The 25,048-nt window shown below is 36.9% G+C and overlaps 1 protein-coding gene across 1 annotated transcript in view; it reads left to right on the top strand.

The window, feature by feature from the left end:
- The window catches only part of ZDHHC13 (zinc finger DHHC-type palmitoyltransferase 13), a 34,865-nt gene extending 10,967 nt beyond the window's left edge, over positions 1-23,898 (top strand). The window contains exons 4-17 of the mRNA XM_067462704.1: positions 889-966; positions 3,682-3,826; positions 4,331-4,395; positions 6,561-6,723; positions 8,271-8,396; positions 9,468-9,601; positions 10,821-10,921; positions 11,576-11,700; positions 13,048-13,110; positions 15,851-15,944; positions 16,517-16,600; positions 17,289-17,446; positions 21,390-21,487; positions 22,906-23,898. Coding sequence (XP_067318805.1) covers positions 889-966; positions 3,682-3,826; positions 4,331-4,395; positions 6,561-6,723; positions 8,271-8,396; positions 9,468-9,601; positions 10,821-10,921; positions 11,576-11,700; positions 13,048-13,110; positions 15,851-15,944; positions 16,517-16,600; positions 17,289-17,446; positions 21,390-21,487; positions 22,906-23,044 — 1,573 coding nt within the window. The 3' untranslated portion in view covers positions 23,045-23,898. The remainder of the gene's footprint in view (positions 1-888; positions 967-3,681; positions 3,827-4,330; positions 4,396-6,560; positions 6,724-8,270; positions 8,397-9,467; positions 9,602-10,820; positions 10,922-11,575; positions 11,701-13,047; positions 13,111-15,850; positions 15,945-16,516; positions 16,601-17,288; positions 17,447-21,389; positions 21,488-22,905) is intronic.
- Positions 23,899-25,048: the final 1,150 nt, after the last annotated feature.

Genomic DNA, 25,048 nt, shown 5'->3' with positions numbered 1-25,048 from the left:
AATGAGTTTCTTTACCCTTGGTTCAGGGGAATATGTAAATACTTCCTTGTATGAAAATCATGTCCATTTCCAGCCATATGTATAAAGGTAGGTACTGATGATAAAATCTGATTACTTTGAGCAGCCATGTACTGCTGGCCTTCTTGCCTAAAGTGGAGAAGAAGGCAATATAATAAATACTAAAATGAGAAACCAAGTCTGTCTGTCTGTGGAAATTACTAATGAAGAAAATCTATTCTGTTTAGAACAGCATTCTCTGTCATTACTTCATATGCCTTAATTTCTTTACTGGCACAGCAAAAAGATGTGAAAGATAAGGCCTGATTCAAACTAAAGTTTGGTAATGATAGGCCATGCTCTTCTAGAGACTGATGATAGTCCTTATTTCTCTCCTTGTTTTGCTAGGAGAAGTAAACAAGGAGACCTATTTCTCTGATAGCTCATGCCTTGGATCCAGAAGTGCATTTCTACTAGAGAAGAATGAAGCATTTTTTTCAGCTCATAAAAGGGCTGTGTCTGAGTTTGTGGAAGTACATGGCATAAGAATGAACTAAAACAAAAAAAAATCTTTTTCACTTCCCAAACCTCTTGAGGATGAGAATTGACACGCGAGAGCTGCTTCCCAAGCTTGGTGCACTCCAAATGTTTTGGACTACAATTTTAATAATATATGAGTCTCATTAGCTGGGGTTGGTTGCATATTTTCCATATGAGTGAATTGTTAATTCTGAATAATTTCATTTCTTAAAAAATGTTACAGTGGATCAAGGTCTGCTGGAAAAACCACTTTTGGGACAAGTGCTTTGGTCAGGTATTGGATTAGTGAGTTTTTTGCATAGTGTTCTCTCATCATTTATTTATAAAATAACTTGTTTTATTGTCTTGCAGATTCTTTATTTCCAAAGGTGCAGTGGTGGATCAACTAGGAGGGGATTTAAATTCGACTCCACTTCATTGGGCTATTAGGTATGGAGGTTTATTGTGATTTTGCGAAAATATGTGAATTTCATATACCAGTAAGTTATATGTTTATTGGAAATCTAATACAAAGAGAGTTCAGAACAAATCAAGAGATCTGTGGCCATAAATGAGAGAACTTCATGACATGCTTGCATTTTCACACATCATGTGGGACTGGAGGGGAAAAAAAGGAATTTTTTAGCTGTCAGATGTAGAAGAGCAAAGCTGACATTTGCTCACAGGATTCAAAGACACTGTAAGACACTTCTTAGCACTTAGAATTAATTTCCAAGTCAGCTTTTCCCCTCCATTTCTGTCTTGCCAACTTGCAGTGCAGCTGTGTCTCTTGGGCCACGGCTGAAGAGAACAGGGAAAAATTGTGGGAAAATGTGTTTCAGGAGTAGGGTTAAATACCCTTTTTGTTTTCTTGCTGCTTCTCTACTATAAATTGCTACCTACTGAGAACTCTCTGTAATGAAAATAAAATCCTGACTTCAACATTTGGACATATAGGTTGCCCAGTAGTAGTACTCCTTTGGTTTAATTTGGTGCTTTTGTTCATGTCAGTTACTGAATAAGGGCTTTTCATTATCTGTTCCAGCACTGCAATAGCAGCTGTACATCCTAAACCCATTTTCAGTTTTGAAGTATTATTGGATTGGGACATCTATTCTGTTAATACAACATTATAGATATATAGTAGTACAGAGTTAGCAATCATTTTAAGCTAATTCTAACAATAAAATACATTAATAGATTTTCAGAAGTTTTTTTTAATTCCCAATTTACTTAATAGGTTTGTTATATATTCAAATTACCAACATGAAAGAACAAGTATATAATTTGTGCTCACACTCACTAAGGGATTCTCTGTGGATGGCAAAGCTTTTCACAAAATTCATCGTTGTTTCTGAGTTGGTACTGAATTCACAGTTGAGTCAAGATGTGTTTGGGCATAACACATAATAAGGTTACCATTATTGAGAAATTTGCTATGCAGAACTGAATAGAAAAGAAGGAGGTGCAGATATTTGCAGGAAGTTCCTTTTGCTGAATCTACCTCCAAAAACCAGCTAGAGTTTTTGTTACGCAGATACTGAAATATGCCCCCTCTAGTCTCGTGCTGTTGCTCTTTAATGCCATGTTGCTTCCTTAATAAGATTTAGCTCATCAAGGATTTTGTCAAGCATGACGATACCCAAAAGATCGTATGCAAACTGATTGAAATGGTTTGCTATTGGAAACCCCATGGATAATTGTGCTGAAGATCTCAAAATCATTGTTAAGCCTGCCTTGAGTGGTCCAATTCAAGACTTTACAGTGTTGTGGATGATGATATGGGACTGTCTCCACATTCAGCTGATTTAACAGGAACCTTTAATCTGGTTTCTTGTTGGTCTGGACATGAGTGATTAAAATAGCTCTATTGTCGTGATCAGATAATTTCCTGCTGAAATTTGCTCTCATGGAAGTGGTTCCCCTCTGCATGGGGTTTAGACCTATTACAATGGCCTGCACACACAGACCAAAGGATTCCTTATTATTTTATTTGGGGGGGGGGGGTGTTTTTTAAAAAAATGTAATTGTAGAGTAATACAAACCTTAATAATGAAATTCCACTTACATTTTCAATTTAATGTGTCTTAGTGGGCCCTGGTGGCGCAGTGGGTTAAACTGCTGAACTTGCTGACTGAAAGGTTGGTGGCCTGAATCTGGGGAGCAGGGTGAGCTCCCAGTGTTAGCCCCAGCTTCTGCCAACCTAGTAGTTCGAAAACATGCAAGTGTGAGTAGATCAATAGGTACTGCTTCTGCAGGAAGGTAATAGCGCTCTATTCAGTCATGCTGGTAACATGACCTTGGAGGTGTCTATGGACAACGCCGGCTCTTAATGTCAGGGGAAGCTTTTACCTTTACTATAATGTGTCTTATTTACTTAACCTTAAGAATCCCAGTTCCACACTCAGCAACCACTTGTGGTTGGGGTGGGGGGCAAAGACCAAGGGATTCCTGACTGTTCGAGACAGGTTGCAAGTGGCTGAAGCTGATGCTCTTGACATCCTTATTTTATACAGTAAAGATGGGTTGGCCTATCAATAGTTACCACTCCTGAGCGCTGTCTGCGGAACTTTGAAACCTGAGTACCTCTATAATTGTCTCTGAGTGATGAAATAGACATCTATCTCAACAAATATTGGATGTGTAGTTGCTCCAGCTATCTTTAAAGAGACAATGGTGCAACCAGTCTGGAAAACACTGTCCAATTACAATAACTTTCTCTTTGACTGGAGGATGTTTGTGACGGAGTTACAGAGGCACTTCAATGAAATAGTTTTCCATATGGGTTCAGTCACCATTTGAAAATAAAATTAACTTTGTTTTCCCTAATCAGTTTTAAAGGTCTGGAGCAGAGGTGTGCAATGTGTGACCCTGTGCCTATTTTTTTAGCTTCCAAAACCCCAAAGCACTCCAAAACATTTTGCAAAATTGCTCCAGAATGCCCACAAATGGAGGGCATTTACACCACATTTGGAGGCTGCCTGGTGTCCTCAAGAGTTCATCAAGGTCTCTTGGGAAGCTAATGCAATCTCCTATCCTCCCACAGCTCTCCACCTCAGCCCAGACAGTTAAATGATATCAACGTCATTTTCTCCTTTTATTAATTTTTTTAATCTTTTCTACATATCTAGTGGTCTGCAAATAATATATTCTGTCTCTTTTCAGACAAGGACATTTGTCTATGGTCATACTTCTGTTAAAACTTGGAGCAGACCCTACTCTTATTGATGGTGAAGGATATAGTGGTCTGCACTTAGCAGTGCTTTTTCAACACATGCCCATCATAGCCTACCTCATAGCAAAGGGTCAGGTATGTTTTTTCGCACAGTAAATTCAATCTTATAGTCATAACTTGCTTAGTGTGGATGCTTGTAAATTACATTATGATTCATTGTATCTTGTTTCCTCCTACTTTGCTGTTGTGCACACCTTATTTCATAATTTCACTGGTACAGACAATCACTGTCTCTTGTTGTAAACAATTTATTAGCTGTCACAGCACAACTTTGGCACAACTAATGTGTCTGACATAATATTGTAACACTTAAAACAGTACAAAAATGAAAGCTATCCATACATACAGATATGTCTGTTTTGAGGGTGAAGTCCTTGATAATATCATCAGACTGTATTGAGCAGCTCTAGTACTCCCAGTTGGTTGAGAACAATTAATGCATAGCATCTATACAGAGTAATCAAAGCAAGGACCACACAGAATAAATAGATTGTTAAGCTGTGACTATGTAATGTAATTAAACTGTAAATTAACTTGAAATACACAGTCTTCATTTCCTAATATATTTTTATGTTTTAGAGTATTGACACAACTGATCGCAATGGGCAAACTCCTCTTATGCTATCATCTCACAAAGTAATTGGGTGAGTAATGTTTATAATTCACATGCTGTCCTGTAATATTCACCTGGAAGTAAAGCTACTGATTTCATTGACACTTGCACCATAATAAGTCCGTATAAAACTCTACCCTTAATTCTGTAGTTTTTAAGTTGTTGAATAAATCTTTCAGGCTGAAATTATAAGTGACATATTGGTTACTGAAGCAGTTGTTCACAGATTATTGTTAATTGTTCGATGGCAATATGATAAATTTGGAAAAATATGAGTACTGCTAAATCAAAATAGCTATGTCCAACACTTACCGTATTTGTTTACAGTACAAATGAGATCTTAATATAATGGAAATTACTTCTGAGTTGTTTTCTTTCCATAATTTTATTTTCTGCACGAGTTGTATTATTTTTTTCCACTATGTGAAGATATTTAAACAGAAGAAAATGTTTAATTTGGATTTAAGCTGTCTTTCTTTGGGTATGGCATTTTTTAATTTATTAAATTAATTCTATCCCGCCCTATCTCACCTCAAAGGGGGGGGGGGGGGAAGACTCAGAGAGGTTTGCATCTTGGCACAATTTGATGCCACATTTAACATAAACACAACAAAACAGGATTTAAAACAGCAATTAAAACAACCACATAGTCCATAGAAGGTTCCAGTCTTGCTTTTCTAGAAAAGAAGTTTTTGATTAAAAAGCCATTTTAAAATTAGACGATATAGAGAGATTCTAATTATAGCAATCAAATAACACAGTGCAGTTAATCTGTCTTTTCTTCCTGTAAGAATTTTTGTTGAATAAAAAAGTAGAAAAATTGAACATTAGAAGTGGAAGAAGTCATTATCTCACACCCTATTCAATTCTGAATGTTGAATATATGATAAAATTCTTATCTTAAAGCATATAAATTCTGCTTCAGTCCCTTCTAGTCAAAAGTAGTCAGGTACTTGTGTAAAAACAAGCAGCTGCTATTCAGAATGGACAATAATCGGTTGCATGAGCCAGCAATCTGTTGTTAACCAAGCTATTCCTAAATTCTTTAAATACATGCAAGTAGAAACATGAAAGAACTGTCCTTGTAGTTTTTAAGACTTCTACATAAATAAGCTCCTCATCTCAGAGTAGTACTATTTAATTAATATTAGAAATTTTGGAAGATGAAATCATGAATTTCTCATGTTCTATATGTTTTATGCTCAAAAAATTTACTGCTTGTTTTTTTTTATTTCTGGGTTCTGAGATGATGCAGAAAAGGAGTACCATGGTGTTTTAAAGATCAATAATATTAACCTTTTAATTTTAAAGATACCAAGGCGCTTACCAGATATAATCGAGTATTATTTTACTCTGTTATTATTATTACTTTTATTACATTTATTATTTTGCTCTGATTGTTATTATTACATTTACATTATTTTACATTATTATTAATAATACATTTATTATTTTACTCTATTTATTATTGTTTTTACATTTACATTATTTTACTCTATAATTATTATTATATGTATTATTTTACTCTATTTTTATTATTACATTATTTTAATTCTATTTATTATTATTATTTGATAAATAAGATTAGTACACAGCAAACAAGATTGCTAGCTGGCTTTCTAATGATGTTGATCATTATTACATTTATTATTTTATTTTACTTTATTTATTATTGTTATTATTACATTTATTACTTTATTATTATTGTTATTATTATCCTTATTATTTTACTCTCTTTATTATTATTGGAAGAATATGTAAGCACATTTACATTGAAGAAGGTTAGAATAATGATTTAGTCAAGAGTTTTGTCTTACCTTAAATTGCAGTTTTATGTACATATTCAAAAACATTTAATCTATTGATGCCTCAGTTAATGTAATTTTATTGGTATCTATTTTTATTTTGAAATTTACCGGTAGCTGCTGCATTTCCCACGCTCGGCTTATGTTCGAGTCAATACATTTTCCCAGGTTTTTTGTGTGGTAAGAGTAGGTGTCTCGGCTTATATTTGGGTCGGCTTATATTCAACTATATATGGTACTAGTGTTTTCTCTTTTAACTGCATAAAATGGTTACTTCATCAGGAGTTTTTCAGGGCATGCCAGTTAATACAATAATTTATTTACTGTTATTTTGTTGCAGTTTGTGTTTCTTTTCTTGATTAACATGTTGTATACCTTTATTTCCATGAAGGCTGGAACCTACTCAATTTCTGTTAAAGTTTCATCCTTCTATCAAAGCTGTAGACGACATAGAAAAGAACACTGCATTGCACTGGGCAATTACAGCAGAAAATGTTAATGCTATAGATGTATTATTAGAAGCTGGGTCCAATCTAGACATCAAAAATGGCAAGGTATAGTTTGGTTTTGTCACTTAAGATTTTCCTTGACTACTAACATTACCAGATTGTTATTAGAATAGGGCAATATTGTTTTCCTGCTGTAGTGAAAGCATTTTGATTTCAGTTACAAAATAACATTGCCATTTTTTTTAATTTCCTCAATAATAGATAATTTTGCTCTTTGTGCAGTGCTTAGAAGTTGAATGTATGTATACCCAGATTGCTTACCTATATAAATATTTCAATCTTATAAAGAGAAACAAGACATTCGAATTATTTGAGTATTAACATGTGTTGTGAGGAGTTTGAAACAGGAATTCTCACAAAATGGCTTCAGGTAGCCAATTTTCACCTCAGTGTCCTTTATGGGAATAATAAAAACTCTACCTTATAGGGCTCTCAAAATTAGTGTTCAAAATATAAAATTAACAAAAGTATAGCATACACTATACTGTAAGCTAAACTGCTTTTGTTTTAAAAGTTGTGACATGCTCTTTGAATGGAAGAAGTCAATATGATGAGCATGGTCAAACCATTGGATGATGATTAGTGTTGTTATTGTTTTGAGAAAAGTAGCATACTTATGCTTATCAATAACATGATTTAACAGTGATGACATTAGTTAATGTTTTAAATGTTCTGATGTATTTTATAATCCTATTTTAAATGTTTATTGTAATTTTACATTGTTTAAATGGCATCGAATAGCAGCCTATGTTGTAAAGCCGCCTTGAGTCCCCTCTGGGGTGGAGAAAGGCAGGTTAGAAATAGTATAAATAAATAATAAATAAACTTTATTCATCTGGTGGCTTTCTCTGTTTGAAAAAAAAATGAGATGAAGACATACCAGTACTTGAGGGAAAGTCAGTAAGAGGAAGAGTTTCTGAAAGGGATAGTGATCTTATGTAGTTGGCAAAGAAAGCCCATATTAGAACAAATGGGACACTTTGTCTTTGCAAAAGTGTCCCTTTTATGGTCACCTCATATGAATACTTCGGTTTGCAATTTAATTGGAGGCGGTTTAATATATCTAGGACTTTGATGTTAATAATTTATCAAGGGATAATGTCTTAACAGCTTGTATTGAAATGCGTACTTAAAGGACCTATGAACAAGCATTAAGTCTGTATTTTAATGCTCTTGTTGTATATTTCAGAATACTTAAAATATTTTCCCATTTTAAGCTTCCAATTCATCCCTTGGGACTACGACATAATTTAAATTTCAGTTGGAGATATGATTATGTGGCACTTAGGCAAAATAGTTATAACAACAATTTATAATTAGTGCTGATACAATAATGGTCCACCAGTTCGTTATAATTGGATTTGTCTGCATAAAGATAAAATATCTGTTCATCTTTGTAATGCCCTCAAGTTTAAAGCATTTTATAGGCTTATCAGCTTAAAAAGAACACCATATATTTGTGAAATATCATTATAATAATTCCATCTTTAGTGCAAGTCTTAGGAGCAACAAGTTAGTTGGACGTTAAAAAGAAATAACCACATAACCGTTTTTGATCTTTTCCACATTTTTATTAAATATGCATTTTACAGGGACACAGTCCACTTGATCTTGCACATCAAACTAAAAATCGCTTAATAATTCACTTGCTTTCGGAAGAAGAAAAAACGAGAGCCAGAAGAACATCGAGGTTTCTGAGAGTTCTGGAAAAATATGAGGTATCTTGCACTGGCCCAATTCTTGGCATGTAGGAGTGCACTTTTAAAAATGTATTTGATTGAAGGATGACATTCACCCAGATTACTTGGACTGTAATTGTCTGTGAAACAGAACTAGATCTTAAAGGATTTATTGGCAAATTTAGCACTGCAATGGATAGCAAGAAGCACGGAGCTGAGAAAAGTAAGAAAAGCATGCAAGTGGAATAGAAATCCTGTGTAGCATTTATGTGTTATTAGAAGCACAGTCACCAAATCCAACAGGAAAAATGTACCAGGAGCAAACCTGGAAAGGTTCTATTAGCTTTCATAGAATCCAGAATTTATTCAGGTAGCCTTTTTGCATTGTAGCAGCACTTGACAAGAACCATCCCAATTGCAGTGGTGTCAGATGTAGAGAAGAACCGTTCTGCTGAAAGACCAGCTCCTTGGGGCTCTTTCCTTTTCAACTGGCCATCAAAAAAGTACCATTCTGACTCAGAGTTCTGGACAATGTCTTTGCAATTCTACAAAGTTTAGAAGCTCAAAGCAACAACTGAGGAGGATGGCAGACTTTCACAAAGCTACTTGAACAAGTCAGCCAACTGACTAGAGGTCTCTTTATTTACTTGTTAATAAAGACCTGCATCTCTTGGGTGGTTGAATTCATTAGAACTGTATATTCTGCATATATTTGTAAAAATGAAATTATCTGTCATGTCATATTGGAAATAGTGTGATAGGAGTTGCTGGAAATTTCTCCCAAAGAAATAGAAATAGACAAATCCAAAGTCAAAGAACATTTTGTATGCTTTTAATTCTACTGGTTTTTTTATTGTAAGACACTAAGTCCCAATTTTGGGAACAAGAGGAGAAAATTATGATGGTGTCACTGAAATGAGTCTCCAAACTCTGTTTTCAGGTTAATAATCAGGGTTTGTTCAGAAACTGATGCATTGACAATTATGTGAAATCTGATCCTACGGTCCTTTTCAAAACTGTTACTTTTTTGCTTGTTTAAGATTTTTTTGTTTCTCTCTCACACACCATTGTATGTTGCAATAAATGATGTTTTATCTTATTTTGTTGTAGTCCTTGTTGCTGATTGTCTCATCATTGGTGTTGATATGGACCATAGGCTTTGTAGTGGATTTGAATTCAGATTCTTGGCTATTGAAAGGAAGCTTGCTACTCTTCCTATCCCTTATTTTGTCTGTCTTTGCAAGGTAGGTATATCTAGTGCTTTGGTTTTATTTCTCAGTTACAAAACCCCCAATATATTTTGTTGGAGAGTATGTATTCCTGGAAACTCCACAAGATGAACTCTATAGGTTCTAAGCACAAATACTCAAAACAAAATACAGAGCTCTTGTTTAGTTATAAAGTAGCTGATGGACATATGCTGCTCCCCCCCCCCCCCAAAAAAAAGCTGTTTTGCAGCCCGCAAATCTAATTCCCTAAAATGAATAGTTTCACTCCTGGGTGTTTCCACAAACAGATATTTTGTGTTGAGAAGACTACGAGGGCGTGAAGTTCCCCAACCAATTCAAAAGTGGACCTGGAGCAGACTCCTCTTGTTTTAATGTTTAAGACTTTCTCCTGGGGTTTTTGAAGTTGATCCACTTGATTTAAGCAGTCATTGATGAACTGCAGCTATTTTCATTTGCAAGATTCAGGTCTCTTTATCTGTTTTTGATGCTTGAGTCATGATCACACTGAGTCTAATCACACTGAGAAGAGTATAGAGAAAATTATTTGCTTCAAATATTATGTTTTAACTTCATAGAAACTGTGTCTATCTTAGACTATTATTAAACACCCACATCATATGTGAGAATCACACCCTCATATCCTTCTGTGTGTACTTCCAATGATAAGGGGCCATTCTCTGTGACTTTCTAGATTTTCTTTTGATAAATTGTATGGAAAAACTTTACATGGTTTTTAAAAGTTTTAAAGGTTACATTGCATTACATACATTTTGGAAAGCCTTTTCATATAGGAAAATGATACAATGTCAAATAATTTAAACTTTATTGAAATTTGTGATGGCCTTTGCTTGTGCACTTTCAGTCTTAGAGGTTTTTGTGAGACGCAGTAAATCCCATTTGAGCTATAACAGGAAGCTGAGGGTTTCCTTTTATGATATGATTAAGCCTAAAGATGCCTACAAAATTCTTGACCCCATATTTGTTTTCCTTTTAGAAGAAACCACCATTTTGTTTTATATATAATCCCAAAGGACTATGAAATTTTCCAAATAGTAAAACTGTGGGTTCTCTTTTGAGTGTCATCATATTACCCGGTACCTCAACTATCAGAAATATATTTTCATTAAAAATTAATATAAGAAATCAATCTACTGTACTAAACAATTTGAAATATTATTTTAAATGTTTGCATGTGAGATACTACTTTGAAATATTTTTGAAATTTTATTTTCAGGTTATTCATAGGATATAACAAACTAAAATATTTTCCAGTAGCATTTATGCTTGGTTCTCTCTTCTGGGTATCATGGACTTGTTTCATCTATTTCCTGCCTCATATCCTTTTTCTTTGGTAAATTTGGTCTATTAGAATCCCATGAACCATTAACTAATGTCTGGTGCAAAGAATCTCAACATACATAAAGATGACATGATTATGCATAAGGTTAGCATTTGCTAGCTCGTACTATGCTCCCATTAAACTGTCAGTTTCTTAGCTATACCACAGTCAGTTCATCAATATATTTCTTTCAGATATCTTAACTAAAATATCTTGTACTAAATAAGATGAAGAACACAATATATTTGCATGAAGATTTTAAAATGTCTTTTAGTTGATTTTGATGAACAGTAAATGTTTTTTCCAGGCAGATGTTGGAATTCTCATCCAACCTATATATCTTTGATTTTGTCTAGTATTGTATAATTTATACAGTTTCATATTTTGATAGAAAGAACGTTTTGGTGCCTGTGATTGATTGATGTTGATGTGATATTTCAAATTTGAATTCCCAGTTATAATCTTACGGAACAATCACGTGAAATCTGATAGACATTTCTAAGTATTACACACAATTCTTTGCTTTTGACCTTACATTGGCTGTACGTGCATTTAACTTTGAAGCATGGCGTGAGAAGCATTTATGTGTTTATTGTTCTTTTACAACAATATAGCAGTGATGAAAAACATTTTCCTTAACTAGAGGTCACATTTTCCAAGCACAGTTTCTCAGCTTCCTTTCTTTTTTGGTATAGTGGGTCTTTTTTATTATTTCTACAAAACTGTCAGAATGGATCCTGGATACATTAAATCTACAGAAGAGGAGATTAAAAAGGTATTTGGATTCAGAAAGAATGTCTGCTATTATTTCCTTGCCTGAATTGTATTGGTAGACCCAACTAGAGTAAATATATTGAATTGATTGTTCAACGGCGACTCGGCACTTACATGAATCCCAGTTATTCAGTGTGTCTAGGGATTATTATTATTATTATTATTATTATTAACTTTATATATACCCCGCCTTTCTCCCTATGGGGACTTAAGGCAGCGAACAGTTCACACTTTAGTCAAGTTTAAAAGGCACAATATAAAAGTAAATAGTACAGTGTGGTAAATTGTGGTGGACTACCAATTCTATTTAGGGCTTGAACACTAGTAGTTTATAATTCTTCCCAAATAGTCTAAAGCAGAACTTTCCAAACTGTGTGCCAGGACATATTAGTGTGTCAGCTATAGTGTGTAGGTGTGAATGTAATGAGAAACCTCTGAGTCTAAGTGAAATAAGCAACAATTGATATATATTTAAAAATATAAATGAAAGGCTTTCATGAGATATAGTGTGTCTCCATACATTTTGTTATTACAATTTATGTCTTTTTCTTTTATAAGGCACAGGCTTAACTTCCATTTCCTAGTAAAACTGAATTACTGTGTCACAAAATGGGGAGAAGATTAGCATTGGTGGATGTACACTGTGAAGTACACAGCTCCCAAATCTAATCCCTAACTATTAAGCTCTGTGTTCTGTAAACCTTCAGAGGGTTAAGCATGTTGAGCCTAAAGGAATCCCGGGATATAGTAATAAAAGAAATTCAAAATCTTTGAGCCTAATTAATCAACCTTCCAAACAGTCACATTTAAAGTATTAAAGTATCCTGGAAGGGAGAGTTAAATAATGTACTTCCCAGATCAATCCAGATGGAATTAGGCAGGGATGAGATAACCGTTTTCCTTCTTGAATATCCTTAAACATCACCTGTCATCACAATTCAATAAGTGCACTAGTGTTCTAGACTGCTAGATTTTCAACTTAAGTAACCATTTATATAGCCTTAGAATTTAATATCTCATACTATTTTGCTGTTAGGATGGGGTGGGGGTTTCCTAGTCATGTACTGGGCATAATAGATAAAATATTTTAAAAGGGAACAAACACTTATGTCTGTACAACTATAATGTTAAAAAGTATAAGAAGGATATAGAACATGTACTAAATACCACAGTGAAAACTGAACTGGAGAAGATGGAAATGCAGGATGGGATGGAAAGAGAGAAGATGGGTTTTGAAGACTTACTGTCATTAATAAAAAAATGACAGTAAAAGTGCAAAGAATTTACAGTTATATATCTTTAGGACATTAACAATAAAAATGCTTATCAAACCTCATCTGTCTTTCAGAATATCATTAACCTTGCAGAAACTGGCTCCTTGGATTTCAGAACCTTTTGCACATCTTGTCTTGTAAGTCAAGTCTCCCGTTGTTGTTTTTACAATTTCATATACAGGGATTTCTTAAGGAGCTACAACAATTTGGTTCCAGGATCTCCCACAGATACCAAAATCCATGGATGCTAAAGTCTCATTATATACAGGATGCAGTAAAAAGGAGTCCCTTACATAAAATGGCAATATAATCTGTCTTTTGTATTATTAGTTTGTTTGGAATATTTTCAAACTATGCATGGCTAAATTAATGGATGCAGAATCCGTAGGTATGGAGGACCAAGTCTACAAGAAATTGCTTACACAGTTTTCTATATACTGGAATTGTGTACATACACATATGGAGAATTCTCTTTCATGAGATTGTTTGCATCTTCGTATGTTGACATGTTTATATAGGCCTGAAAACAGGATTATTCTATTACAATTATTGCTATTGTTTTAAAATTTGTTTGGACCTAGCCTTTCTCCAAAACTAGGACTCAAAATAAAATAATGTTAAAATATACAAAGTCTCACCATTAAGATGGAGTTAAACTCTTAATAAGAAAGATGATGGAGAGCATTGGAACTACTGGAAGAGTGAGATCAATTGTCTAGAGAAGTGGTGGGGTCTCCTTATCTGGATGTCTTTAAAAAGAAGCTGCACAGTTACCTGCTGTGAATACTTGAGCTGGAGATCCTAAACACAGCAGAAGGGTTGTACTTGTTGGCCGATGAGGCCCCTTCTAATTCTATGTTTCAGTGATATAATTAGAAGTAATAGAAAGCAGTTTTAAATACAGTACAATTGTGACACTGCTACTGCACCTTTGATGGCCTTTCTTTAAAAATATAAACTTCTAAAAAGCCTATGGGAATAAAAAAAACAAAAACCAAAGGCCAAGCAGGCTCATACAGGAAAATACAGATACTCTAAAGCACATGCTTCTCTCCCATTCATCATGTGGCTTAACAAGTTCTAAGTGCAGTTGGTGATGCAAGCTAAGAGCCCATTTGCATGATTGCTTCCTGGCTCTGGCTGGGAACCTCATCAAATTGATGAGGTGCCATGTGCCAATTTGCCAGCCTCCATGGCGAATCGGTGGGGCAGCAAGGCAATCCCCATCACACTTGGAGAAGTGTCACCATGTGACTTGTCCCCACAGTAACCCTGTTCTAAATGGAAAATGGAGGCTCCCATGTTGGCGGCGCAGCACCCTACCTTGATGCCAGAAGTGAGGCTACTTCATGTGATGGGCAGCGTTGAACTCTGTCGCCCAACCGGGCAGCAGCATCCTAGGATGCTAAAAATTTATCATGTAGAGGTCATAAAGCTAGATCTGAAGGCGACAGTCTTCCTATGACAGGAAAATGTGGGATTGCACAGTAGGCGCTTTAAGAAATAAAAGAGGGATGCTGAATTGCACAAAAGGCTCTCCTTACACACCAGGCTGTTCCTTCCAGTGGCCAACTGGTTAGATGTCTCTGAAGAGTTCACAAGCAATAGCAATTATCGACCAGAAGTTCTAGTTTATGGAGTCTAAGTTGGGTAATCTCCTATTTAGAGGATTGTGAAACATGTTTTTGTGCCTCCATTAATAGTTTTTATATAGTGGTAATGCTCCTGCAGCTCAATATTAGAAGCTACTGTTTTGACATAATAGCTCATGGTTTCAGATTTTAGTATGAAGACTTCAGCAGCAATAGTTTCTGAGCAGTTGTTGGTGCCTACTTGCCGACACAGGTCTGCATTTACGGTACTTTGTTTATCTATATATTTAATCTTTTTTTAAAAAAAAAAAGAGAATTGTTTAGTCTTATATAGATTGAGCTTTACTTGGTTTGAATAAGAAATCCATATGTTTTTGCCACTAAAGTCAATTTAGCAGAACTGAGTTAATTGTGTTGGCTTTCTATTATGTACTACTTTGATCTCTAGAAAGCATTTTGTAAATATCACAAATACCGGTAAATAAAGCATATTAGGATCCACAATAAAGAAAAGTCCTTTATTGTCGATAACAAATAAAATGTTTTGTTTAATTTTAAATAATTTTAGAGAAATATGAAGTAGGTTTTACAGTGTAACAACTTCTACATTACCATTTAAGGCCTGAATTCTACTGATAGTCCCATGTAGAGCAAGCTCATTGAATCACTGTGATTTAAATAAACACTGAGTCATCATTTGGCAGTTGATTTAATAGATCTACTTTAGTTGGGACTACCAATAGGTTTTATTTTAAAAAATATGAATTTAAAAATATGGATGCATGGATTATAATATGTCTTAGTTTTGTTTGTATGTATATATGTGCCTTTAAGTCACCTGTCATCTTATGGACCCCCATGAATTTCATAGGGCTTTTTTTTTTAAAGAGAAGAAATACTCAAGAGATTGTTTTGTCAGTTTCTTATTCTGAAAGATAGCCTATAGCACCTCGTATTCATATGTAGTGCCCCATCCAAGTATTAACCCTGCTTAGCTTCCAAGATCAGATAAGATCAGGCACATTTAGGGGGTTTGTGTAATCTCAGCTGGAGATCTTCCAAACAGTACATGTGGCCTTTCTCTCCTCTATTCACACATGGAATTGTGTCTGGGTTTTGTTGCTGTATTGTGTCCAATCAATTTTGGGATTATTTTGGGGGTGTTTGGTGCCTTGTTAGTGCGCCAATAGGGTAATACCTTTGCTGGAGTAATTGGGTGTTTTAAATGTCATGAGTAAATATATTGTGTGAACCATGAGTTATTGTCTCCTCTGTTCTTTACCAGGTGAAAAAACCTTTGAGATCCTTTCATTGCCATTCATGCAACTCATGTGTCGCTCGGTATGACCAGCATTGCATTTGGGTTGGACAGTGCGTAGGTGAGTTTATTTTAGCCAAATAATGACTATTGGTGCCAGGAAAGTTTTTGAAAGTAGAGCCCTTGATGGAGTATGCGGAGAATGACTGGTTGAGTGTTAGGTGAAGGGATGCTGACAAGCTTCAATGGGAACTGCAAAAATGTTCAGCTCCATATATTGCAATACAAGAAGAACACAGTAGTTTTGGGTGGCATTTACACTGTTGTTTTCAATGACATTTGCACAGCTTAGATATTGTTTAAAGATCTCAGCTTGAATTGTATGTTAATTCTAGGTTTATTATGAATTCATAATTGTAGTGTTAAACTGCAGTGCTGTACACACTCATTTAAATAAGCTTCACTGGTCACAGTGGGAGTTTCTTCTCAGAAAACACAGATATTGCACTGCACATATCTGTCTCTTAATGGTGCTTTGATATACTCAAAATAACTATGTATGCTCAGCTTTTCATATATTAAATCTCTTTTAAAATTGCCATGATTTGGGAGGTGGTGTGGTTGCTGCAGGGGGGTTGATATTGTCTTATCACTGCAATTCAAATAGATCTTCCATCACATTTTATGTTCTAGGTGTTGGCAATCATTCTTATTTCCTCCTGTTTCTTATCTTCTTGACCATTGTGAATATTTGGGCTATATATGGAACAATTCTGTGTAGGTATTTGTTCTTATTTTTTTATTCATTTTGCTAGAAACTAATGTGCTCTGATTCCGTCTGTGTGGTAGTTCATTTAGAAGTTCATATATTGCATCATGCTCTGACTAAAATATTAGTGAGCTTGAATTCTATCCTGGGATATGAAGGATTGTATTCAGAAAAAAATAAACCTATGTGTTTCTGGACAAATTGCTTTTAGTTCTACTCAACAAAAAGCATTGCTATTCTTTCATTCCTTCCTTAATTTATTTTTCTGGTAATAAAAAAAATGGTGGAAGCAGTGGAGAAATTTGGCTTTTATCAACAGAAGGTGATGCTGTTTGGACCCCTTTGAAGTCTACTTAGGGTGATTACACGATAAAAGGTCTTATTTGGAAGCTTGTCATGTGCATGCATGCACATAGTTAGAGAACAGGGTAGTAGAACAAAGAAAATCCTGTACATACAGAACAATATTTTAAGATGCATCTTTATTCTCAGTTCAGAGAATTTTGCTGCAGAGAGAGTGTTGACCCTGGGCACAATAAGGGAGCTGCACCCTCCATTATCTGGAGGTTATTTAAATGTATGGACAGTAGACTGAGAAAGTTGACAAACTGGGGCTTCTGCATAATTCGCTATCATTGGGTTTTTTTAAAAAAGTAATGCATTATTGAAGTTAATATTAAATATATCTTCTCTTAGATTGGTCAGAACACTGCACAACAACATACCAGCAAGATGGAGCATGGACTTCATTCACGCAGATTGTGTCTTGTTCTCCTTGGGTGTTGTACATTTTCACTATTGTATGTTTTCATATTTCATGGGCTACTTTGCTGCTAGTCCTCCAGCTTTACCAGGTACTATTTGGTTTTATTTATTCCTTAAAAACATTATACTTTAGTTATTTTTCCTCAGGAGTCTACATTAGTGTTGCATATACATAATTAACATTTTAAACATATTGGCCAAAATCTTGCACTGGCAGAAATTGCTACAGCAATGAAGCTTCCAGTGGCATAGGTACTTCTATCTATGCTGATCCTCTCCCCAAAAACCTACCTTTTCACCTAGCTAGGAACCTGAGGTGTTGCGCATCCAGGACCTGGGGAATAAGGACTGCAGCACTCTATCACAGGATGCATTGAGGACAGACAGCTGGAGTGACCTTGCAGGTTCTTCCTCAACTGCTGCCATCAACACACCCCATAACTAGGAGAGCACCGCAGTTGTTTCCCAGTGCCCCAGTCTGCAGCATCTCAGGAACTTTCTGAATTAAAAGATATGGTGTGAGGGTCATGTTCAGTCATTGATACTGTAAACAGGAATCCCAAAAGTTATTGGTTTAGCTTACAGTCTCCTAAATAATGAACAGAATACCAGCCATTAATTCAAAGAAAGGGTAGAAAAGAGGAGCAAAATAAGGGGGAAGAAATATATAGGTTATGAATGTGGGCTTGGCATGTATAGTACTAGGAGCCCCCGGTGGCGCAGTGGGTTAAACCCTTGTGCCGGCAGGACTGAAGACCGACAGGTCACAGGTTCGAATCCGGGGAGAGGCGGATGAGCTCCCTCTATCAGCTCCAGCTCCCCATGCGGGGACATGAGAGAAGCCTCCCACAAGGATGATAAAAACATCAAATCATCCAGGCGTCCCCTGGGCAACGTCCTTGCAGACGGCCAATTCCCTCACACCAGAAGCGACTTGCTCCTGACACGACAAAAAAAAAAGTATAGTAATATAAGATACCCAGTGCCTGAATTCCAAGTGGAGACACACATTGAATGGGCAGTCAACATTTATGTAAATCCTATTGATTCAATAAGTCTGTTTTAGTTGGGAATGATCAGTCTGATTCAGGCCTATACAGTATTTATTTATCGTGTCAGGGGCAACCAGACCATTGTATTACATTTCTAACGGAACAAAACAAACAAACAGATAAAAAAACCCACAACGTTTGCAAGCTTGGTAGTTGATTAAATGTCGTTTGACCAGTATCTGGCCACTTGGAGTGCCTCTGGTGTTGCCGCAAGAAGGTCCTCCATTGTGCATGTAGCAGGGCTCAGGTTGCATTGCAGCAGGTGGTCAGTGGTTTGCTCTTCTCCACACTCGCATATCGTGGATTCCACTTTGTAGCCCCATTTCTTAAGGTTGGCTCTGCATCTCGTGGTGCCAGAGTGCAGTTTGTTCAGCACCTTCCAAGTCGCCCAGTCTTCTGTGTGCCCAGGGGAGAGATATGAGAGAAGGGGGGACATGAGAGGACACGAGAGAAGCCTCCTCGCAGGATTGCAAGACATCCGGGTGTCCCCTGGGCAACATCTTTGTAGACGGCTGATTCTCTCACTCCAGAAGCAACCAGAGGCCTATACAGTGTGATACCCATATCCTTGGGTACTCTCCAAGAACCTCTGTGACTACATGAAACTATGGATAATATGGAGAATTCTGGTTCAAGATTGGGAAAGGCGTATGGCAAGGCTGCATACTCTCACCCAACCTTTTTAACTTGTATGCAGAACACATCATGCGATGTGCGGGGCTGGATGAATGCAAAGCTGGGGTGAAAATTGCTGGAAGAAACATTAACAACCTCAGATATGCAGATGACACCACTCTGATGGCCGAAAGTGAGGAGGAGCTGAGGAGCCTTCTAATCAAGGTGAAAGAAGAAAGCGCAAAAGCTGGGTTGCAGCTAAATGTCAAAAAAACCAAGATTATGGCAACAAGAATGATTGACAACTGGAAAATAGAGGGAGAAACCGTGGAGGCCGTGACAGACTTTGTATTTCTAGGTGCAAAGATTACTGCAGATGCAGACTGTAGCCAGGAAATCAGAAGACGCTTACTTCTTGGGAGGAGAGCAATGTCCAGTCTCGATAAAATAGTGAAGAGTAGAGACATCAGACTGGCAACAAAGATCCGCCTAGTCAAAGCCATGGTATTCCCTGTAGTAACCTACGGATGTGAGAGCTGGACCTTAGGGAAGGCTGAGCGAAGGAAGATCGATGCTTTTGAGCTGTGGTGTTGGAGGAAAGTTCTGAGAGTGCCTTGGACTGCGAGAAGATCCAACCAGTCCATCCTCCAGGAAATAAAGCCCAACTGCTCACTGGAGGGAAAGATACTAGAGACAAAGTTGAAGTACTTTGGCCACATCATGAGGAGACAGGAAAGCCTAGAGAAGACAATTATGCTGGGGAAAGTGGAAGGCAAAAGGAAGAGGGGCCGACCAAGGGCAAGATGGATGGATGGCATCCTTGAAGTGACTGGACTGACCTTGAGGGAGCTGGGGGTAGTAACGGCCGACAGGGAGCTCTGGCGTAGGCTGGTCCATGAGGTCACGAAGAGTCGGAGACGACTGAACGAATGAACAACATATTTTCATTAAACGTGTGCCAGAAACATAGTATTGACTAACTGAAGGACTTCACAAGGCCCAGAAACTTGTCAGCGAGGGAGGGGGGTATCTTTTGGAGTATAGGTAAATGAAACTGTGGATATTGAACCTGTAATAAGGAGGTCATAATATGTCCCTAAAACTATTGATTTGGAGTTGAGAAATAAGGCCTATATCTTTTTCCAGACTGTTTAATTAGACTTGAGCCACAAGAGGATCTTATGGTGCTAGTACAGGAAAGTAAATAGACTTTACAGGTATTACTGAGACCTAGTCGGATGCCTCTTATGATTGCCATTATAAGACAAAGTTTTGTAGTATAGAAGCCTATGAGAGTGTTCAGAGCGGACCAAATGAGAGCGTTTAGGGCAAAATAAATGGAGAAATGAATAAATGTAACATTATAATGGGAGTTTACTCCAGGCCACCAAACCAAGAAGAGGTGATTATATATAACCACTGGGGAAGAATTGGTCAATGGAATCAAAGTAATCAATACTTTGTGAAGAAATGACCATGTTATACTAGAATTTGCAATTGGAAAAAGAAAGGTATAGGCAAACACAGACCTTGGATTTCTGTTTGTAATGATCTTGAGGAAATACTGGACAGAGTCCCCTGGTTAGACATGCTAAAGGATGAAGATACCCAGAAAGAGTGGTAGTTCTTGAAGAAGGAATTACAGAAAGCACAGTCACCAACACTCCTATGGAAAAAGAAAAATGGGAAATACCTGAAAAAGCCAGTGTGGTTCCATCGCTAATTCAAGGAAGACATTAAAAGAAAAGGAAGCCAGCAGATGACACTTTATAAGATTCATTATGTCAATTTTTTTAGCTTTTCTCACATTTATTTAGATACACCCGGACCAGTATAGTGATTTGAGTGTTGGACTAAGATTCTGGAAACCAGGGTTCCAATCCCTGCTGGGCCATGGAAACCTACTGGGTAACAATGAGGAAGTCACTCTCTCAACCTCAGAGGAAGGCAAAATTCAGACCCCTTCTGAACAAAACTTGTCAAGGATTCCTCATGATAGGTTTACTTTAGGGTTGTCTTAGTTCAGAAGAAACCCTAAAACATCAGTATTAAGTTTAATTCCTTCTCTTCCATTTTCTATTTAAATGAAAAATGGTTTGTTTTGTTTGGCTTAATTAAAATGCATGACATTTTTATACTTTATTATGGATCTCCTTGGCACATTGAGTGATAGAGTATTGTGGGGTTTCCGGGCTGTATGGCTGTGTTCTAGCAGCATGCTAGCACAGCCTGGAAACCACACGACACTCCAGTGATTCCAGCCGTGAAAACATTCGGCAGTATATTAAATGATACTTATTTTCTCTTGATAGCCTTCCTGAATTGATTTTAGTTTATGTTTTGCTTTTTATCCCTTTCTTTCAAGATTATATTTCTTGGACTGACATCTCATGAGAGAATTACTCTCTGGAAGCAGAGTAAGCGCTCAAAGCATCCTGTTTCACTCAGGAAAACACCATATAAGTAAGTAATATTAGCTTTTTTACAAAATAACAGAATTGCTGATCAGGTAATATAATGTTAATGTATTATAACATAATATAGTGGTTTTGGATCTCTTGTTCTAAAGTAAGAAAGAGGAGAAATTGACATTGCTATTTAAAATCTGTTTCAGCAAAATTACACTTGCTTATCCTGGATATTTTTTCTGTGTTATATATACATTGTGAAGAGTTCAGAATTCTGACTTGGGCTCAACATACAGTACTTGTGAAAAGTGGGAGGCAACCTTTAACACAAAGTTAGAAAGATGCGTGTACCACAGGTTATTTACACCATAATCTTGTTGCATTTTGCTAGTGTGGCTCTATACTGAAATAGGTAGGGCTGGCAGAAGAGAAAGGTCTGAGCAGTGACCACAAAGGAAGACAGGCACTGGAGAAATAGATTGCTTAGAGCCAGCAGATTTTATATGCCATTCTTTGCTGCTGCTCCTGTATGACCCTGAAAAAAATAGATTCAGACCACTATATACTGCAAAAGTTAGGATGTAATCTGTGAAAGGGCCCCCCGGTGGCACAGCAGGTTAAACCGTTGAGCTGATGTACTTGCTAACCGAAAGGTCAGTGGTTTGAATTCGGGAAGTGGGGTGAGCTCCCGCTGTTAGACCCAGCTTCTGCCAACCTAGCAGTTCAAAAACATGCACATGTAAATAGATCAATAGGTACCACTTCTGCTAGCCACATGACATTGGAGGTATCGACGAACAACGCTGGCTCTTCGACTTAAAAATGGAGATGAGCACCACCACTCAGAGTCAGACATGACTAGACGTAATGTCAGGGGAAATCTTTACCTTTTAACGAATGCGTGAAAGCAATTGCAGATTTTCTGCTGACACAATAAGACGTTGCATGCCCTCAAACTCTGCTCTGGAAACTTATGGGATACTTTGTAGCAGAGATTTTGATAAACTTCTCTTCAGACGATAAATGCTGTACTTCCACTCCTACCTTCACCACTCTAAAGACCATAGGAGTATACAGGGGCTATTCCTAAGCCAAATTCCTATAGAAATAGGCTCCTCCTCCTCCATATGGGGGATATATGTATATAGCTCTATATCAGTGGTTTCTCAGCCTGTGGGTCCCCAGATGTTTTGGCCTTCAACTCCCAGAAATACAAACCTGGTAAACTGGCTGGGATTCTGGAAGTTGTGGGCCAAAACACCTGGGGACCCACAGGTTGAGAACCACTGCTGTATATTGTGGCACAGGTCTCACAAACAGACAGTCCATTTCATCATGTAATTGTTCCACAGAGTAAATCATATATTTGATCCTTCCAATGCATTTCCATTGGGGCTCAGTATATGTTTTTTTAAATAAATTAAACAAGTCTTTTCCATTTTTATTTTATGTTTCTTTTCCCTCCTTTCCCAGCCATGGATGTCTTCAGAACATTGCAGACTTCTTTCAGTGCAGATGTTTTGGGATGTTCAAGCCTAACATAATTGACTGGACTAAGCAATACACGCTAAGATTTCACTCACTGAAAGAGTGGAACACTCACTCCGTGTGAGGAAAACTTGCACCCAACCTTTGGGATATGCTGGAAGCTTATAGAAAATTGTAATATGCTGTACAGACTATGACAAAATTTGTATTTCCTTTGCTATAGCTCTCATTTCTATTTTGGGAAGAAAGTAATGTTTACATGTAAAAATTGTATTAAAATAGATAATGCAAAGACAATTGTAGATCTGATGTCGTTTTCAGATTGTTTCATTTGAAAGGAAATAGAACTGTGAAATACATTTTTTTTTTAAATAGAAAGGAGTCTTTTAAAAAATAAAGCAATCTGAAAGTCTTGTACATTATTCATACATGCCCACCCTTTGATATTTGGTCTTGATGATTAAAGAAAATAAAAGATGTTTTGAAATGTCAAAATATTTCAGTATATCAAACTCAATTTGTAAGCTTTAGTGACTTCTCTCTGTATTGTAAATCTGTGTATAAAGACTGCTCAGATCCAATATATTTATGCTCACATTTATTAAATTAGATCTATTTTGTATTTATTGCTGGCTTTTGAAATGTTCAAGGAGTATCGTATTTATACACTGAATAATAAGTACACTAATTATGATATTTAAATTGTGGTAATGCATTTAGAAACAGATGGCCAAAGAGAGAATTCGAGTTTTCAAAATGCTTGTAAAAACTTTTAACATCCATTCCAGGCTGCAGTCATAGAATTTGGTTGATTGTTCTGTTTCTTAAGATTAACAGAAACTCTGCTTGTATGCAGCTGTAAAGTGATGACAGCCATGCTTGACACAAACCAAGGGCATTTGTGCCCTGAGGCTCAAGCTGAAGCTGAATCAAACAGAGCTTACAGCTGGAATGCTATTAAAGAATTATGACAGCGTACATGAGAGCTTGTGTGGTGTAGTGGTTTGAGTACTGGACTGTGACTGGAGACCAGAGTTTGAATCACTCTTTCAGCCTCAGAGAGAAAGACAAAGGTAAAACTAGTCTTAAGGCCCCCGGTGGTGCAGCATGTTAAACCACTGAGCTGCTGAACTTGCTGACTGAAAGGTTGGTGGTTCAAATCCAGGGAGCAGGGGTGAACTTCTGCTATTAGCTCCAGCTTCTGCCAGTCTAAAACATGTTCAAAACATGTTCAAAAACATGTAAATGTAAGTAGATCAATAGATACCGCTCCGGCAGGAAGGTAACGGCACTCCATGCAGTCATGCTAGCTGCATGACTTTCGAGGCGTCTATGGACAACACCGGCTCTTTAGCTTAGAAATGAAGTCGTGTCCGACCCCCAGAGTCGGACACGACTAGACAATGCCAAGAGGAAACCTTTACCTTTAAACAAGTCTTGCCAAGAAAACACTGTGATAAGGTCAATTTAGGATTGGCATGGTCATAAACTACTTGAAAGCATAGAACAACATACATGTTAAATATGTGCTATTGCAAGAATTATTTCAATCATTGTGCAGGTTCCAATTCCTTGCTGATTATATAATAATTAATAGCCTCATCCAACCGCTTTGAGTCCCCCTCAGGGTGAGAAAAGCGCTGTAAATAATAAATAACCCATCTTTTCAGTATTGTATCCATCTTCTTCCCAACATGGCCATTTCTCTGTCACAAGAACATGGGCTTAATCTACTTCCCTTCTGCTGAAGTTGCTGGAAGAACATCATCTGCAGAAATTTCTCAAGGAACTAGCTTCACACATCATTACTGATCACATGATATAGAAATGTCTGTGTTGGGAGGGGGGCACTACTGCACTGAAAAGGTGGGTTGGGGAGGCTTTCGTCACAACTTCCCTGACTTTCCACCAACCTAGAAATGGCAGCGTTATTGCAGAGAAAAGGTTGGATGAAGCCCTCTTGGCAGCTATATCTCACAGCTGTGTCTTCTGCAATGGGATGATAGCCAACATCTTTTCATCATATTACTGTGCAGGGTGGCTGTGAAGATAAAACAGGTTCGGAGGGATCCAAAGTGCTCCCCTGTGATCTTTAAACAGCACTGATTTCAGAGCCATTTGCAGGGAA

Source organism: Anolis sagrei, chromosome 1, assembly GCF_037176765.1.
Source record: "Anolis sagrei isolate rAnoSag1 chromosome 1, rAnoSag1.mat, whole genome shotgun sequence".
NCBI lineage: Eukaryota > Metazoa > Chordata > Lepidosauria > Squamata > Dactyloidae > Anolis > Anolis sagrei.
The sequence above is the reverse complement of the archived record's forward strand: the minus strand, read 5'-3'. Positions and strand labels throughout refer to the sequence as shown.